The sequence below is a fragment of the Medicago sativa genome, chromosome 1 (genome assembly GCF_051527215.1).
Source record: "Medicago sativa cultivar Bolivia chromosome 1, Bolivia_mono, whole genome shotgun sequence".
NCBI lineage: Eukaryota > Viridiplantae > Streptophyta > Magnoliopsida > Fabales > Fabaceae > Medicago > Medicago sativa.
The window spans coordinates 78,063,141-78,081,699 of record NC_140749.1 but is presented as its reverse complement, the minus strand read 5'-3'; the positions used below and the strand labels follow the sequence as shown (position 1 = coordinate 78,081,699).

The window sequence follows — 18,559 nt, the reverse complement described above, 5'->3', positions numbered from 1 at the left end:
CCCTTTGTCTGGATCGAAACTCCAATCTTACTCATCTTCCACACCAGCCTGCAAGAAAATGTTAGACAACAAGAGACTACACTCCCCTACTTTGCTCCTCCTCCCATGCCAACAACATACACCTCCACTTCCACCCATCCTCCCCATCACCCCATCCTAATGTACACATCTCAATCATCGTCGCAAACTAGTTCTCTGATAAGTCATACAACCACCTATACCTGTCACACATAACTCCTCCCTCTAACCACTGATCCAACCAAAATAACATCTTGGTCCCATCTCCCACCACCCTCACCAAACTCGCTTCAAACCACCATCCCACCCCCAATCCTAAACCTCTATGATCGGAGAAGATATTCCCCCACCAGTTGGAACTTGTTCACCCTACCCTCCTCCACCCCATACCTAGTTACTAACTCCAAAAGCTCGATTGTTCAATCTACAACCTCCAACACCACTTCCTTAACAAGGCCAAATTAAACTCTCTAATTCTTTAGAGAAATGATATTTGTACAACCATTTTGGTACAATTTTTGTACAACTTTCTCTCTCTTACTCACATTATGTTTTTATCTCTCTTACTGTTTCTCTCTCTATTCTTTTTGACCAATAAGAAGAGAGAACAACAAAGTTGTCTCAAAAGTTGTACCAAAATGGTTGTTAAAATTTCACTACTCAATTCTTTAAACACACAATCCCTCTTTCACTTTATCTAAAGAGATAATATCTCAAGGTATTTTCCAAGCATCCCAAAAAAAAAACATTGTTTTAAAACTTCATTTCAACTATGATATATCATCGTTTTTAAGTTCAAAAATTTAAAAAATAACTCAAAATGAATGATTTTAAAATGGGATCAATTTCACGAGTGAAAAATAAAGGCAGTAACTAAATCAACGGCTAAAAATATTCGGAAAAAATAATAATATTATACTATAATAAAGAATGAAAAAAATATACCACAAGCGAAAAAAGAGTTGCAAAATATTTTATTTGAGCAACAAATATCGGGAATTACACAACTTTGCATTGCACAGACACCATTCGCGAATTTGGCGTCACCTTGGAGAAGTCCTTCAATGGCTCCAACATTTGAGAAGGTGAGTAATAATAACTATATACCACATGACATTTCCTTGTCTATTCTCTCTAAACTTCCTGTTAAATCTCTTAAGCGATTTTCTTGTGTTCACAAATCATGGACTCGTTTATTCGAAAACCCTAGTTTCATGAACATGTTTCGCAACAATCTCGTTTCCAAATCTCATTCACTCTACGATGAAAATGCTGCGTGTCTCCTTCTAAGCACGTATGTGGGTCCCGGACATCATTGCATTTTGTATTTACTTTCTGATGATAGCTTCGAGATCAAAGAGAAATTGGATTTGCCACCTCCATTTCATATTCAAAGTACTCTTATACGTACTTTAGGCTCTGCTGTTAACGGCATAATTTGTATTTATGACGATGATAAGCATTTAACTGTTGGATTATGGAATCCTGCTACGAAGGAGATTAAGGTCATTCCCTCTTGTGTTGCTGATCTTTCACCTGAAGTTTTGGCCTTCCCTCATCTTCATGGATTTGGCTATGACTATGTTGGAGATGACTACAAAGTCATTCAACGTGTGCATTATACTTCACTTAAAGAATTTCGCTGGGATGATGTGCCGAATTATGTGACACCTGACCCCTTCTGGGAGATATTCAGTCTAAAAGATAACTCATGGAGGAAACTAGATTTTGATATGCCAAGGTGTTACTTGGATGGATGTAGTGAGGCGTACACAAATGGAGTGTGTCATTGGTTGGGGCCAACAATCGATCAAATACGGCCAACAATCGATGATCAAATACCATGTGTAGTGTCATTTAACTTGAGCAACGAGGTGTTCTTTATTACACTTTTACCCTCTAATTATACGCATGCTTCTTATTATTTTATCTTGGAGGTGTTGAATGGATCGGTTACTGTGATATCACGTTATAAAGAGACCAATTCTATTCACATATCACTTTTGGGTGAACTTGGTGTTAGGGAATCATGGGTTAGACTCTTTGATGTTGTACCGTTGTCTTTCATTCAGTATCCTATCGGAGCAGGGAAGAAGGATAATATATTCTTCATAAAAGAATACGATAAACTAGTTTGTTTTAATTTAACTACCGGGATGGTTGAGGAGATTGGTGTTAAAGGAGAGCAGTATTGGAGTAAGATGGTAATGCAGCATTGGAGTAAGATGGTAATTTACGAGAAAAACCTTCATCCAATTGGAGGAGTAAACAATTAATTGCTTTTGCAGTCTATGTTTAAAGTTTTCATTCATGAGATTTATGAGTCCAGTTCTTAGGAAGTTAAACTTTATCAAGTTATTTGTTTGCAAATTGGCTGGCAGTTGCCCAGTTTATATACATTATCAAATATATGATGAAGAAGCATTTGTCTTACTCTACCAGTTTTATTTAAATATTTAACTTCTTTCTGTGAATGTTTTGTTTTAAAATTCATTATTGCCTAGTTAGGAGATGTGCTATTTCTGTTTGATCATTGATGTGATAAGTGGTTAGAGGAAAATTTGTAGTGTAATCTTATTCCCTTTGTGAATATTATAACACATAATTTCTTGTTGGAGACTTATTCATCGGTGGTGAATGACACGAGTATTTCTGATTGATGGCGAACTGCTGCTAAAAAGCCATTTTTCAGGTCTATAAGATAGAAAAAAAACAGGTACAACATAATCCCTGAACAATTCATTATGTTACAGGATGATTGAGGAGATTGGTGTTAAAGGAGAAAGGTTTTTGGTGTAAGATGGTAATTTACAAGAAAGGTGCTAAAGAGAAAGGTATTGAATTGATTGAGGAGATTGGTGCCAAACTTAAAGGAATAAGACTTTGTCCTCATATACTTGTTGTTTCCTTGTTATTTCTCATTGATTAAAAATAGGTACTAAAATGTACATGGAGTCTTTTACTTATGTTGTCTTTACCTCTGTAAGTATAATAACCAATATAACACTGTTTTGATTTCTCTAGTCATAGTGATGGTGTTTTTGTTATCTAAATTTAACTGTGAAACATTTCAACGATTATAATATATGATGCTTTCTATGTTGTTTCTCATTTCTAAAAAAACAACCAACAGTTTCTCATTAACATGTTCAAGGTCTCACGTTTAATTCTTCCTAATATCAATTTTGATGGGCAAGTTCATACAGAGCACTTTAAATGAGGCCCCCACAAGTGGACGGTGGGATTAGTCCCCTCGGATTAGTCGGTTCTTGGAGCGGTTACCGAGTTTTAAAAAAAAAATGTTAATCTTGATAATTATATGTTGATTCCAACTTAGGAATGTAGATAAATTTTACAATTAACGTATGTTTGATTTATTATATTTAGGGTTAATATCTCAAATAGCCCTATATAATTATCAAGATAATCTCTGAACAAAAGACCATTCTTTGGGTCTAAAATATAAAACTCAGGTGTAACATAATCTCTGAACAATTTATCATGATATAAAAATTCTAAATCAATGTAAGTTCCTGAATAATTGGAGTTAAAAAGGATACTAATTTCAATATGATGATCATTACAGGAAAATGAAAACCTTAATCTGATGTTGATTCAGTATAGTATACTGTGAGATATGGCCTAGGAACTACCAAATCTACATTGAACTGTTTTGCTGAACAAAGTTATGGTCCAAATGATAGACAACAATTGTAAACCAAACAAAAGGTTATATGGTGAAACCACACACACACACACATTGAACACAACACTGACATGTACACAATGGTAATAATGAGAAAATGAAAGTTCTTGAATATAATAACTGCATCTATGGTGGTGCCTGACACCGACATGTGTTGGATATTGGACACGCCATCCATGAAATCTCGACACTACAATGGTTTTATCACATATGTATGCTTTCAAAGTAAAAAAGAAATAGTTTGGTCATGAATCAGAAACTAGAAGTTCATTCCAAATGATATCCATATCTAAAGATGGCATTCTACTTAACTGAACAGTTTCCACATCACATATCTCATTCTGTGTACTTTTGCTTCTCTCAGTTATGTCACCTGCAACCTTCAACTCCTTTATACTTTCATCCTTTCCATTTTTAATCTCATCAATGTGCTTATTGTTTAACCTTTCTGATGAATCACCTTGCTTTTTATGAGAAGAAGAAACACCTTGTGATATTGCTTGCAGTTTTGCCTCAACAAGTGAAGCAGTTGTTCCATTCAATGAATTTGCTTGAATCACATGCTTTAGATTTGGAAAATTTAACTGAGCACATTCTCCTCTTAGTATATATGCTGCTGTATCATATGCAATTGCAGCATCTTCAGCTGTTTCAAATGTCCCTAACCAGACCCTAGTCCTGTTTCTTGGTAGCCTAATTTCAGCAACCCATTTCCCCCAATGTCTCTGCCTCACCCCTTTAAAATGCTTCCCTCTTGTACCATACTTCATAGGTTGAGTTTTTGTGGCACTCAACCAATTCTCATTGAAAGACTTGGATTGTAGATTTGTCATCATATTCCTGTCCATTTTGTTTGAATCGTAAAATTCATAAGCACTTTGTTGATGATGTTGAGTTAGGCCAAATTGAGACATAGGATATGTGGGATTTGAAGTTGTTGACATGATTTCGCTACTTTTCATATTTGAAGCTGATGAGTATAGCATCATGGATGGTTCCTGCAAAAACAAAGTCAAGTTTGGAGATTTCGGCGTAGCGCAGGTAGAAGAAGCTAAAGATACTGCAGGCTCATCAGACATCGGAGCTACGGTTAAAGCCGGGAGAGTTTCCAAAAGATTTAGAGGAACAAAACTATGTTTTATATCTGAGGCTAAGACATTAGGATTGGAAATAGAATTGAATTCAGAAATGGATTGGTTTATAGCTTTCATATTCTTCATGTCATCATGATGATCATTGAACTTTGCAGGTATTTGATTAACTAAAGTGGTTAAAGGTACCTCTTGTTTCATTGAAGTAGAATTTGAAGTACACCAGAAAAGCTTTTGTGGTGATGATATTGATGAGGAAGTGAGAGAGTAAGAGCCTCTTCTTATAATTGTATCCTCCAAATACTTGGATTCTGTTGTTGCTATTTCTTGAAAACAAGTTGGTAATTCCTTTTGTGTAAAGATTTCCATCTTGGGAAATGTATCTTCCATATAGATCCTTTAGACAGTGAATATGAGATAAAAAACACTGACAGATAGAAATGATTCAAATGTCACTACACCAAACAAATTTCCTTATGGCTAAGAGACACACCTCATATTGACATTTGACAGGTATCTGTTAAGGCTTATTATAATAGTAAAGGAACCTACTTTCTGTTTCATTTGAATTTTTTTATGGTTTGATCAGGTTTATCTCTTTATAAAAATTTCATTTTCTCCTAAAAATTTATATGCTTGCATTCTAATTCACACTTTTCTTTAACAGCCAATTGGAATCTGACAGCTCATGCTTTTTTTTTTTTGGGTCAGCTGTCTTACAAAGTACTACATAATAACATAGATAATTAGGCACTTTTTGGATAAACAACTAAATTCACCTCTTATCATCATAAGCCTGTATTATATAATTGCTTATGTATAAGCTATTTATATAACAAAAGATAAAATAAAGTTAAATTGTTTTTATATAAGTTACAAGTTGTTTTCAAAACCATCCTATAGAGCTTATAGAAATAAGCTGAAAATGGATTTAACATGTCATATTTTTATAAACTCTCTCAAACAGTCTCACGAATGTTTATTTCATTAGATAAACTTAAATAAGTCAATTCAAACGGACGATCTTCGTTTCTTGCAGCCATTTCCTTAATCTAAGACCTTTATTTCATGCTTTGTAATTATTTGGAGTATTGTTCTTTTTTGTGATTAATAATCATGTGATTTTGTTGAACACCCACATGCTATATTCTTTTCTTCATCAAGCTAATGTAATTTAATATGTGGACAGTCATGCAATTAATTAACCAATGCCATGCTTTGTTTTGTTGTCACAGTCACTAATACATTTCATAGACACTAAGCATGGGAAAGAGCCTTAGTTTTTTAATAGATAACCCTCTTATCTACTTGTTGAAATGTCTTTCTGATCACCAAATGAGGTGGCAAACTTCATATTTAACATCCTAAAAATTCATTAATCTTTGAAGGCTTAGCGGTGCAGGTGACAAACTTTTATTATCTATATTATCATGTACATAAATTTTAATATCCTATGTTCTAAATTGATGAAGTCATTGCTACCTTTTAGTATTAAACAAATGGCCAATTTGCAGCAAATGTATGTACTTTATGTACATGCTTTATGGACCACATTTCAATGTCTCTTGAGGATGACTTAAAGACGCTGAAACCTTCTCTAATGGTTGATGCAGAAAAAAATGTATACCAGAATCTCATGGTCATGGCAGTATCCACCTCCATATTTGAGACTATAATGATTAGAATTGCACTCTTAAGTGGAATTCATTGCATTGATTTTAAGTCATTCCATTTGTTTCATGACACATGGCTTGACAAATTTAAAGTAAACACCATTTTTATAAAATTGTTCTATGTGAGACACAGACAGATTCTAGGCATCTTTCACTCTACATGTAACTTTTTTTATTTCACTTTATAGTATACTATTTATAATAAGGTTTCTTTAAATATTGTAGCTGTTTTCTCAATTACTTTATAATCCATGCACATGGTTCTGACCAAGATAGAATGTGATGCATACCATTAACTATAATGTTATGTAAAATAAACAAGACAGGAGGTCATGTATAAGATGTTGCTTTAGTTAGCTGTCAACTTTTCCTACGTCAAGCATTGTTCTTTATTCATTGTCTTGTTTTGTACCTCATCTTGATCGTTAAGAATGAATCACTTAATTACTTCCACATTACCTCTGCTTAAATTGAGGATCATGTTAATGCAGTTTATGAGTTGATTATTATGTCAAAGATTAACTGCAAGAACAATAATAGGCTATCATGATTTGTTTAATTATTATGCTATTCGGTCTGTATTGATATGAAATTTGAAAGAAAAAAAAAATTATACTCCAAAAAAAGTAGAAATCAAAATAAAATTATTATGGCTAGCATAACTTGTAATAGTGTTGTGGGCTACTACATTGGTTTGACTGCAAACAAACTTTTTTTTGAGAGGGACTACAAACAAACTTGACAACATCATTAACTTAACCATGTCTTTTTCTTGTAAAAAAATAGGCTCAACTATGCATTTTATTTTATCTTGAATTGCAAAAAATACAATATATCGAGGAAACTTTAATCTATTTCAAATTCACATCTCGGGGTACAAATATGTGGCCAAATGCATGAACATGCGCCATTATATATTATATTTGTCTGCCATATTCAAATCTAGCACTCCTGTGATCGTGAAACACAATATGCCAAGCATGTCTCTGTTTTGTATTCCCTCATGATTTATAAGAAAAAAATTGGCTCGTTATATTTTAGAGTGAAATATAACCAAAATTTAACATTTTTAATATATTTTAATGTTACCATCTCTAAAGTGTTCCTTAGTTAATTTAACATTTGTTTTCTATGAGCCATAGTGCTACACTCTTGAAGGGTATTTCAAGTAATCAAAACAATTTTTAAAATGAGATTATGTAATTAATTGTCATTTTTTGGGTTAACATGTTATAGGTAATCCAACCGGATTTTCCCTGTTGGGAAACTTGTTAGGTGCATAATATAGGTTCTCTCCACCAAATTAATTTTTTCTATGTGTTTAAACTTCGGCCACCACAAAAAAAAAAAAAAACTTTTGACCACTTATTTAAAAGGTCTATTTTTTTACCACTTGAGTCAAATTTTAATTGGTTAATATTGTCATTTTTTTATTTAAATATTGTCATTTTAATATGTGTGATTTAGTTACCTTTTGCTTATAAATCATTTCTGAGACAGTATTCTTCGATGATGACATCATAAAATAAAATATTTTTTTTACAAATAACAGTTATTTATTCCTAGCTTATGATAGTTAACTTATGTGTCGATGCAAATTGAGAGAAGTATTCCAATGAGTCTTCTATGAGATGATTCATCTGAGACGGGCTTGCCTCGATCTCTCATCTACTTGAAGCTTGGTGGTGGCAACAAATAATATTCGCAAAATGTACAAGCATGGAAACTCCACCACAATCTGATAAGAGATGTCCTCAAAAGCATATAGAATAAAATGGAAAAGTCACGTGAGTATAGTTCGGTCAGGGACAATACATTGTTATATACATGAGTTGAAGTTAGAACTTTAGACACTTCATTTATTAATTTTAAAAGGTGAATTCTATCTATTATATATTTGACTAACAAAAAAAATAGAATGAAAAATTCAAGTTTGAGTACTTAAGGGTTCGCTTCTATACTTTGTTCATTTATAATTTTTGAATAATAATATTTAAATTTAATAACTAGACAATTCTTTTAACTCAACATCTCAAAAAAATTATAGAATACGATTCACTAATAATTTCATATTATCAATAACTTTATATCATCACATTTTAATTTTTTTATGATAAAAAGTATGAGTCGTGTGAATATATATGAAGAGGGAACAAATTACACAGATGTAATGTTACACAATATTACACCTCTCAATATTGTTTTACTTGAAACATATTTTTCTATTTTGATTGTTGGATTGTAAGTATATATTGTTGTGAAAGTGCCTCAAAATTGAAGAAATTGGAATTCTGGTAGCAGAAAATCGGTGGCCGATTTTCAGAGCACGGTGGCCGATTTTGGACTCTGTTTTTTTTGTCTGTTGGTTCTGTAAAATTCGGTGGCCGATTTGGTGAGCACGGTGGCCGATTTTGACAGCAGAAAATAAAACAGAAACGTATTTTCGGGCCTAGATTTGTTCCAATTTTATTGAGGATTCTTTTACTATAAATATAGACATTGTATCAGTGTAAACCTGGGAGATAGAGGGGGCTGAAACAAGGGTTTAGAAAGACAACAACAAAACTAGGGTTTGTATAGAGTTTGTCTCTTTGGAACAAACACTAGGTTTTGAAGGTTGATTCACCTTGGGAAACACTATTAGGATTGAGTCTCTTGGTTACGGGAAGAGGCTGGGATTTGGGTAGAATTAGGCGGGAGACTTATTCTTGTAACCCATTGAAATCTCTTTGTAAAGTTACTCATCATATAGTGGAACTGAGTCAACAAATTCTTTGTGTTCTCTCTTCCTTTTCTCTCGCTGTTGTTTTCTACTTTTGGCTTGTGATTATAATTGTTCCATACACTTTGATTTTGGTTGCTTAATTATCCCTTGCTCCACACATCAAGTTGTTATTGGTGTGAGTTTTTCATCGAATTCGCAACAATTGGCGCCCACCGTGGGGCAAGGGTCAAAGGATAATCAAGTACCATGGGTTCAAAGTGGGATATTGAGAAGTTTACCGGAGATAACGATTTTGGGTTATGGAAGGTGAATATGGAAGCAATGTTAATACAACAAAAGTGTGAGAAAGCTTTGAAGGGTGAAGGTTCGTTACCGGTCACCATGTCACGAGCGGAGAAGACCGAGATGGTGGACAAGGCCAGGAGTCCCATTGTCTTGTGCCTCGGAGATAAGTTTTGAGAGAAGTAGCAAAGGAACCAACCGCGACATCGATGTGGGCAAAGTTGGAATCTTTGTATATGACAAAGTCTTTGGCTCGTCGGCAATTCCTAAAGCAACAACTTTACTTATTCATGATGGTAAAGTTAAAGGCCGTCATGGAGCTACTTGTGGAGTTCAACAAAATCATTGGTGATTTGGAGAACATTAAGGTGCGTCTTGAGGATGCGGGTGCTCTGATGGTGTGGTGTTGTTTGGAGGATGAAGAAGGTGATGTTGGTCACCTTGGGATTGATGCCTATTGGAGCGGTGTTCGTCTGGAGAGACGTTAAACACTCAACATCAGCCTGGAGAGGCGGTGGTAAGAATACTCATGATCAGCCTGTAGAGGCGGTGGTAAGAATACTCATGATCTACCCGTTGAGGTGGAATTGCAAGGTTTAAGACATAGTGGGATGTACTCATTTGCTAGTTGAGAGGTTGGAAGCTCAGCTTTAGGTGGAGTTGAACACACTGGGAGTGGTACGACTATGGAGGACCTTGGGTGCTATGCTCTAGTGGTGAGCAAGGGATTTCTTCATGAAGACGGAAGGTATTCCGGAGGTTGAAGAATGTATAGTACGACTTGCGGGATTACTTTAAAAGAAGGCCAAGGGTGATTAGATGCAAGGAGACCTTCAAGGAAGCGGGAGATATCCTGTGTTGAAGATGTCATGGTGAATGCTTATGGAACTACCTAAAACTCCTAGTGTAGTTGGACTGCAAGGACTCTTCGAGAAGACGGAAGATGTTCCGATGGCTGAAGAGGTTGAGGTAAAGGCTTGTGGAACTACCTAAAATTCCTAGTGTAACACCCCAAAATTCTTATTCTTAAAAATGAATAATATTGTGATTAATTATCATTATAATGTATATCTTTGATATGATGTGATAATTTTCTACTTGTTTTCTTTTAGTGTTTGCATAGTAATTTACTGAAGTTTAATGATAGTAATGTTATTTAAAATATTTTATTTATTGATTTATTATTCTAATTATTATAGAAAAATGATAGTAGTTTACTATGATTATTTTTGGGATGATATTAGTTATGAGTGAGTAAAATAAAATTAGTTATTATAGCATCTATCTAGGCTAGTAGCCTATGACCATATTTATGGTAGATTAAGTCATATCAAATTCTCTCTATGTGTGTTTGTGTTTGTGTGACAATTTTATGTGCTTGCTTCAATAGCTAATAAAGTTATTATATTATTATGATATTATTTTAATATATGAATGTCAATTAAAATAGAAAGAAGAAAAGAATAAAATAAAAAAACGAGAGCCAAAGGGGTGAAGTGGTTGTCACGCTTCACCCAAACCAATGGTCCTTCATATTATATATAGACATAGAAGATCCTTGTATAAAAAACCTATTTTTCCTTTCAACCGGTAGCGCCGCAATATAGCCCAATAGCTAGTATATATACTCTTATCCCATTAGGTTAAGGAGGGCAGCACAAAAACCTAATATTGAATCGCTTAGTCAGCCGTACCTGAGATGAGAGAACTCGCAGCACAATCCAAAACAATTTGTCACTTTAATCAAGAGTGGAAGGGAGATTAAGTGAAGAAAATTGGGACACGGTGTGATAGAGATACGACAGTCACTGCAGATTGAGCTATCCAATTTCTTTCGGTGAATCTTCAATCAAGGTATGGGGTGAGAGAGAAGAGTTCGAGATCATGAGTGTAAATTAATTGGGATGAACGGGAAAGCCGTATTTCCCAAAGTTCATTCGGGGCTCACCGCGACGGTTGTAGCCCTTTGAGAGAATAATTAATTAATGTGCAAATTTAGATGTGGGAGGTTAAAAGAAGAATTAGAAACATTATTAAGGTGTTGCTTGATTTAAACTATGTGAATATGTGGTATTTGAAGTCATGGATAAATTTGTGGGTGCTTATGCTTGATTTGCTGCAACTATTTAGATTGATGACTTATTTAATGATTGATATAGATGTGATGTTATGTATTAGAAGTTGGAATTGTAGTGGTGCCGTATGCCTAGTATAAATAATAGTTTATTTTTTTTAAGTGATTTTATAGAGATAATAATTGAAATTATTCTTACTATCTTTGAATGTGTTTGAAATAAGATTTATTCTCCTTATAGATGTGTCTTGGATACCATAGTGCTAAATGTATTATTTTAAGATGTGTAAATGAAATATATTATTTGACTATGTGATATTTGAAGATGTATATGATTTAAAGATGTGGTATGTAAAGATGTGATATTTAAGAAGTATAGTTGATGTATTATTTGACTAAGTGTAATTTGTGAATTACTTGATGATGTGAAATTGATGTGTTAATTGATGATGTATAACTGAAGTGCTATTTAATGATGTGTATTTGATAATGATACTATTTAAAGATGTGTTATATAATGAAGTGCTATTTGGAAGATGTGTGATTTAAATATGTGTTATTTATGATGCTTATGTTGATGCGATGTTTAAGATGTTGATGTTTATCGTTTGATGATGTTGACCATTAATGTCATAAAGTTGTAAGTGTCGGTCTAAGTTGCAAGAATTTAAAAAGTTGTCCATGATTATGAAGTTGTATAAGATGTTCACGTTGTTGTCTAAGTTGTAGGAAGATTGAGTCCATTGCATACCCATTAAAGTTGGGGGCTTTAGGCCCGGCAGCCATTGTGCTCATTAAAGTTGGGGGCTTTAGGCCCGGCAGCCATTGTGCTCATTAAAGTTGGGGGCTTTAGGCCCGGCAGCCATTGTGCTCATTAAAGTTGGGGGCTTTAGGCCCGGCAGTCTTTGTGCTCACATGTTGAAGAGCCTAATTACGCTCATTTACGTTGTTGAATGGTACCACATGCATTTGCATATCAAGAAGTTTCACGATGATTTAAGTTGTTAAGTTGTTAAGAGTGCATTGTCAAGTTGAGTCGTGTTGCCGAGTCAAGTTGTTAAGTTGTGATGTTTTAACGAATTACTTTGTGATGTCTATTAATGTAATTGTGTGAGACGATGAAGGTGATTATTTGTTGATGTCCTTATGAAGATGGTTATTGGTGACTACATGTGTTGTGACTAGTTGGAATTGAATTGTGACATTGTGTTTGTGAAGTTTTTTTTGGTTCTTAAGTTGTAATGATATTTTCTACTAATATAGATTGAGATGATATAGTATATTCTTCAAGGTTCTGAATATTATGTTGTGATGTGAAACGACTTTGACTTAATTGCTTACGTGTTCTTCTCATTTTTTTTTATACTATTACATGTTCTCGGAACTCACCCCTTCGTTGTTTGTGTTTGCTGGCTTGGCCCTGCGGTTGCGAAACCGTAGTTATATAGGTTATGAGTCTTGGAGTCAAGTACTTTCATGAAGACCTGTCTGGTGTCGTCTGTTATTTTAGGGAAAAGCACCGCTCTGATAGTGACACGGGAAAAGGGATATGCTTACTTATTTAATTTTGTGCAAGGAAACCATTATCTATGATGTAAAATGAAATATTTTCAAAAGAAAATGATTAGATGTTATTATTACTATAATTTTTAATGAAGTGAAATATGAATTATGTTTGTTATGAGTCAATGTGATATCCTAAATTTTGTGGAAGAATTCCTATATCATTAGAGAAGTTTTTTATTTGACACTTTCCGCTGCGAATCAAACTCTATTTTTAATTAAATAATAGCAATAATTATTCTTGGGATTTAGGGTGTCACATAGTGGTATCAGAGCAGGTCTGTCCAATCAGACCGTGTGGGTTGTGTGTCCATTGTGTTTCCTATGTGTACCTCGTTAGGTCTTTTATGGTTTGTTTAGTTTTATTGTGTTACTAGGTCAGCACTGATGTTTAACCTTCTTCACGTCCTCTGTCAGTTAGGATTATCACCAACTCCGGTCTTTCCATTGGGCCAAAATATTATGTGTTTACCTTTTCCCTGTAGTCTTACATTGTGTGATCTGCATTCATGGATGATTTTTGTACTAGATGTTTCGTCTTTCCTTGAATTGTATGCCTAGATTGTGTGAATTATGTAATATGAATAAAATAGTTTAATCTAAGTCTTTATAGATTTCATTTTCTTTTGGTGTGTTCTCTCTTTGCTCTTGTGGACAATGAGTAAACATTGTGGCTATTGGAAATACTTTTTCTTTATCTGTTTTTGAATGGAGTTATTGAAAATACCTAAAAAAAAAAAATATGGTCTAGTGCTGAATGATTTTATTTAGTGATGAGTGTCTGAAAATTTATCCTTTATAAACTTCATAGTAAGAAAAGAGGTATATATATATATATATATGTTTGTAGTCTCTACCTTCTTAGCTGCAAGGACAAACTTATTATTTATTTATTTCTCTTCTTAAATGATGATTTAGTTCACTTATTAATAGAATGTGATGGTGTATCTTTAATAAAATAAAATAAAAAAATATCGTGTGGAGAACTTCTAAAATAAGTTTGACTTTAATTCTTAATTTTTTTTTTCATTTCCTCATAAGTCTTTTGCTTCTGGTGATGGTTATAATGTGGTAGCTCTTTGCGTTGTGGCCTGCATGTGGTTTTGTTTTCTAGTTGGAGTTTTTGCAGTATCTTTCTTTCCCTACTGTTTTCTAGTTTATATATTTATTTTATTTTTTCACAAACTTTTACCTCTCAAGTCCAATAATTATTCCCTCTTTGATTGTTTAGTGAAGTCTGTATTACTCTCTTGACTGGATTGTGTATTTTACATTCTTACTTGAATAAGCGAATACCTGCTAAGAGTTGTTTATAGCATCCGGTCTTGCTATAGCATAGTGTGTTGAGCTATTTAGTTAAGCAATACAATATAATTCCCTATCCTTGAATTTTGGACACCATAGATTGTGTCTTGTTTTCTTATTTGATTGTTAGGGGTGTGTCGTTTGAATAGTCTAGTTCATGTATATTTTTCCTAACCACTACAAAAGACACTTGTTTTTTTTAAAAGAACTAATGACTCCGTTGCACGGTGGTGTCAAAATTTCAGCAAGTTCAAAACATTTCGATGGATGAAATGTGGAAAAATATTTAACCAGTTTACATGAGTGCTTGTTTTATTTTAGGAAAACCATTATCCATTATTACTATTGTTTTGTTTAGATTAATGTATTTTAATATTTGTTTATAGAGTTAAGGATAAGGTCTGTGTTTGTAGCTACTGTTGGTATTTTGGGATTAATTTTTGGGTTGTTTTCGTGTTAGCCTAGTTCTCTACTTTGGTTGCTTGTCTTGTTTATACCTTTAATTTTGGTTGTAAAGTGAACATATGATTGATTTTCATTTTCTTGATTACTTTTCTCAAGAAAAAAAAATAAGAAGAAAAAAAAAATTTATAGCTTTCTTTTTATTTGTGTCGTCTCCTACTAGATGCTAATTAGTTTTTAATTTTGCTGATTATTATTATTAATTCTTTCATATATCTATATTCTTTTTTTCTTAATGAATTTCTTCTTTTATTGAAAGAACATGTTGCTAAGATATTTTGCTTGAAAATGTTTTACAATGTGTGATTTACGTGATTAATTTTTTTTATTTAAAAAAAAAAAAGAGATACATGTACCTTGCTGGAAAGATTCTAGAGCCTTGTTTCGACTTTTAATATTGCGCTTTTAAATTAGTGTAGGGAGTCTGTGTGTTTCGGTTTACTTCAATGTAGAGAGTGAGCTATTGATGTGCTATTTGGTTCTCTATTTGTTGAAAATCAAAATTGATATTTAGGTTATAGCGTATGTTTGTTATGAGTGGAACTCTAATGGATTGGTAGCTCTATTTTCATCTACTTGTTTGATGTTATCATGAATTTAGTTGTGTAACCTTAGTATTGGGGCTTTATGGCTGGTGTATTTGTAATTTGTGATTCTTGAAGTTCTTCCTTGCTTGTTGAGAGTCTTTAGTGAAAAAAACTTGTTTTGATTTTCTGTTGCATTATTGTGAGGTTTATGTGGTGAGTTAGTGTTTGAAATACATTATAGTTTAAGATATTTAAGCAATAATTATATCCATTTTTCTCTTGTGCTTTGAATTTCGAGGACGAAATTCTTTTAAGGGGGGTAGAGTTGTAACACCCCAAAATTCTTATTCTTAAAAATGAATAATATTGTGATTAATTATCATTATAATGTATATCTTTGATATGATGTGATAATTTTCTACTTGTTTTCTTTTAGTGTTTGCATAGTAATTTACTGAAGTTTAATGATAGTAATGTTATTTAAAATATTTTATTTATTGATTTATTATTCTAATTATTATAGAAAAATGATAGTAGTTTACTATGATTATTTTTGGGATGATATTAGTTATGAGTGAGTAAAATAAAATTAGTTATTATAGCATCTATCTAGGCTAGTAGCCTATGACCATATTTATGGTAGATTAAGTCATATCAAATTCTCTCTATGTGTGTTTGTGTTTGTGTGACAATTTTATGTGCTTGCTTCAATAGCTAATAAAGTTATTATATTATTATGATATTATTTTAATATATGAATGTCAATTAAAATAGAAAGAAGAAAAGAATAAAATAAAAAAACGAGAGCCAAAGGGGTGAAGTGGTTGTCACGCTTCACCCAAACCAATGGTCCTTCATATTATATATAGACATAGAAGATCCTTGTATAAAAAACCTATTTTTCCTTTCAACCGGTAGCGCCGCAATATAGCCCAATAGCTAGTATATATACTCTTATCCCATTAGGTTAAGGAGGGCAGCACAAAAACCTAATATTGAATCGCTTAGTCAGCCGTACCTGAGATGAGAGAACTCGCAGCACAATCCAAAACAATTTGTCACTTTAATCAAGAGTGGAAGGGAGATTAAGTGAAGAAAATTGGGACACGGTGTGATAGAGATACGACAGTCACTGCAGATTGAGCTATCCAATTTCTTTCGGTGAATCTTCAATCAAGGTATGGGGTGAGAGAGAAGAGTTCGAGATCATGAGTGTAAATTAATTGGGATGAACGGGAAAGCCGTATTTCCCAAAGTTCATTCGGGGCTCACCGCGACGGTTGTAGCCCTTTGAGAGAATAATTAATTAATGTGCAAATTTAGATGTGGGAGGTTAAAAGAAGAATTAGAAACATTATTAAGGTGTTGCTTGATTTAAACTATGTGAATATGTGGTATTTGAAGTCATGGATAAATTTGTGGGTGCTTATGCTTGATTTGCTGCAACTATTTAGATTGATGACTTATTTAATGATTGATATAGATGTGATGTTATGTATTAGAAGTTGGAATTGTAGTGGTGCCGTATGCCTAGTATAAATAATAGTTTATTTTTTTTAAGTGATTTTATAGAGATAATAATTGAAATTATTCTTACTATCTTTGAATGTGTTTGAAATAAGATTTATTCTCCTTATAGATGTGTCTTGGATACCATAGTGCTAAATGTATTATTTTAAGATGTGTAAATGAAATATATTATTTGACTATGTGATATTTGAAGATGTATATGATTTAAAGATGTGGTATGTAAAGATGTGATATTTAAGAAGTATAGTTGATGTATTATTTGACTAAGTGTAATTTGTGAATTACTTGATGATGTGAAATTGATGTGTTAATTGATGATGTATAACTGAAGTGCTATTTAATGATGTGTATTTGATAATGATACTATTTAAAGATGTGTTATATAATGAAGTGCTATTTGGAAGATGTGTGATTTAAATATGTGTTATTTATGATGCTTATGTTGATGCGATGTTTAAGATGTTGATGTTTATCGTTTGATGATGTTGACCATTAATGTCATAAAGTTGTAAGTGTCGGTCTAAGTTGCAAGAATTTAAAAAGTTGTCCATGATTATGAAGTTGTATAAGATGTTCACGTTGTTGTCTAAGTTGTAGGAAGATTGAGTCCATTGCATACCCATTAAAGTTGGGGGCTTTAGGCCCGGCAGCCATTGTGCTCATTAAAGTTGGGGGCTTTAGGCCCGGCAGCCATTGTGCTCATTAAAGTTGGGGGCTTTAGGCCCGGCAGCCATTGTGCTCATTAAAGTTGGGGGCTTTAGGCCCGGCAGTCTTTGTGCTCACATGTTGAAGAGCCTAATTACGCTCATTTACGTTGTTGAATGGTACCACATGCATTTGCATATCAAGAAGTTTCACGATGATTTAAGTTGTTAAGTTGTTAAGAGTGCATTGTCAAGTTGAGTCGTGTTGCCGAGTCAAGTTGTTAAGTTGTGATGTTTTAACGAATTACTTTGTGATGTCTATTAATGTAATTGTGTGAGACGATGAAGGTGATTATTTGTTGATGTCCTTATGAAGATGGTTATTGGTGACTACATGTGTTGTGACTAGTTGGAATTGAATTGTGACATTGTGTTTGTGAAGTTTTTTTTGGTTCTTAAGTTGTAATGATATTTTCTACTAATATAGATTGAGATGATATAGTATATTCTTCAAGGTTCTGAATATTATGTTGTGATGTGAAACGACTTTGACTTAATTGCTTACGTGTTCTTCTCATTTTTTTTTATACTATTACATGTTCTCGGAACTCACCCCTTCGTTGTTTGTGTTTGCTGGCTTGGCCCTGCGGTTGCGAAACCGTAGTTATATAGGTTATGAGTCTTGGAGTCAAGTACTTTCATGAAGACCTGTCTGGTGTCGTCTGTTATTTTAGGGAAAAGCACCGCTCTGATAGTGACACGGGAAAAGGGATATGCTTACTTATTTAATTTTGTGCAAGGAAACCATTATCTATGATGTAAAATGAAATATTTTCAAAAGAAAATGATTAGATGTTATTATTACTATAATTTTTAATGAAGTGAAATATGAATTATGTTTGTTATGAGTCAATGTGATATCCTAAATTTTGTGGAAGAATTCCTATATCATTAGAGAA

At 33.3% G+C, this 18,559-nt stretch overlaps 2 protein-coding genes and 2 long non-coding RNA genes across 4 annotated transcripts; 3 read left to right on the top strand and 1 right to left on the bottom strand.

Annotated features, from left to right (window-relative positions):
• The first annotated feature begins 1,018 nt into the window (after positions 1 to 1,018).
• LOC146957733 (putative F-box protein At3g16210) lies at positions 1,019 to 2,372 on the top strand. Its single transcript, XM_085727179.1, has one exon. It carries the CDS (start codon positions 1,083 to 1,085, stop codon positions 2,292 to 2,294), a length of 1,212 nt encoding a protein of 403 aa, XP_085583305.1. The 5' UTR covers positions 1,019 to 1,082; the 3' UTR covers positions 2,295 to 2,372.
• A 1,187-nt stretch (positions 2,373 to 3,559) lies between these two features.
• LOC146957732 (Integrase-type DNA-binding superfamily protein) lies at positions 3,560 to 5,369 on the bottom strand. The gene has a single exon (XM_085738353.1). It carries the CDS (start codon positions 5,203 to 5,205, stop codon positions 3,970 to 3,972), a length of 1,236 nt encoding a protein of 411 aa, XP_085594479.1. The 5' UTR covers positions 5,206 to 5,369; the 3' UTR covers positions 3,560 to 3,969.
• Positions 5,370 to 10,972: 5,603 nt separating this feature from the next.
• Positions 10,973 to 13,338, top strand: LOC146957731 (uncharacterized). The gene is made up of 2 exons (XR_015023800.1): positions 10,973 to 11,349; positions 13,010 to 13,338. It is a non-coding gene; the product is annotated as an uncharacterized LOC146957731 (long non-coding RNA).
• Positions 13,339 to 16,227: 2,889 nt separating this feature from the next.
• Positions 16,228 to 18,513, top strand: LOC146957730 (uncharacterized). The gene is made up of 2 exons (XR_015023797.1): positions 16,228 to 16,604; positions 18,265 to 18,513. It is a non-coding gene; the product is annotated as an uncharacterized LOC146957730 (long non-coding RNA).
• Positions 18,514 to 18,559: the final 46 nt, after the last annotated feature.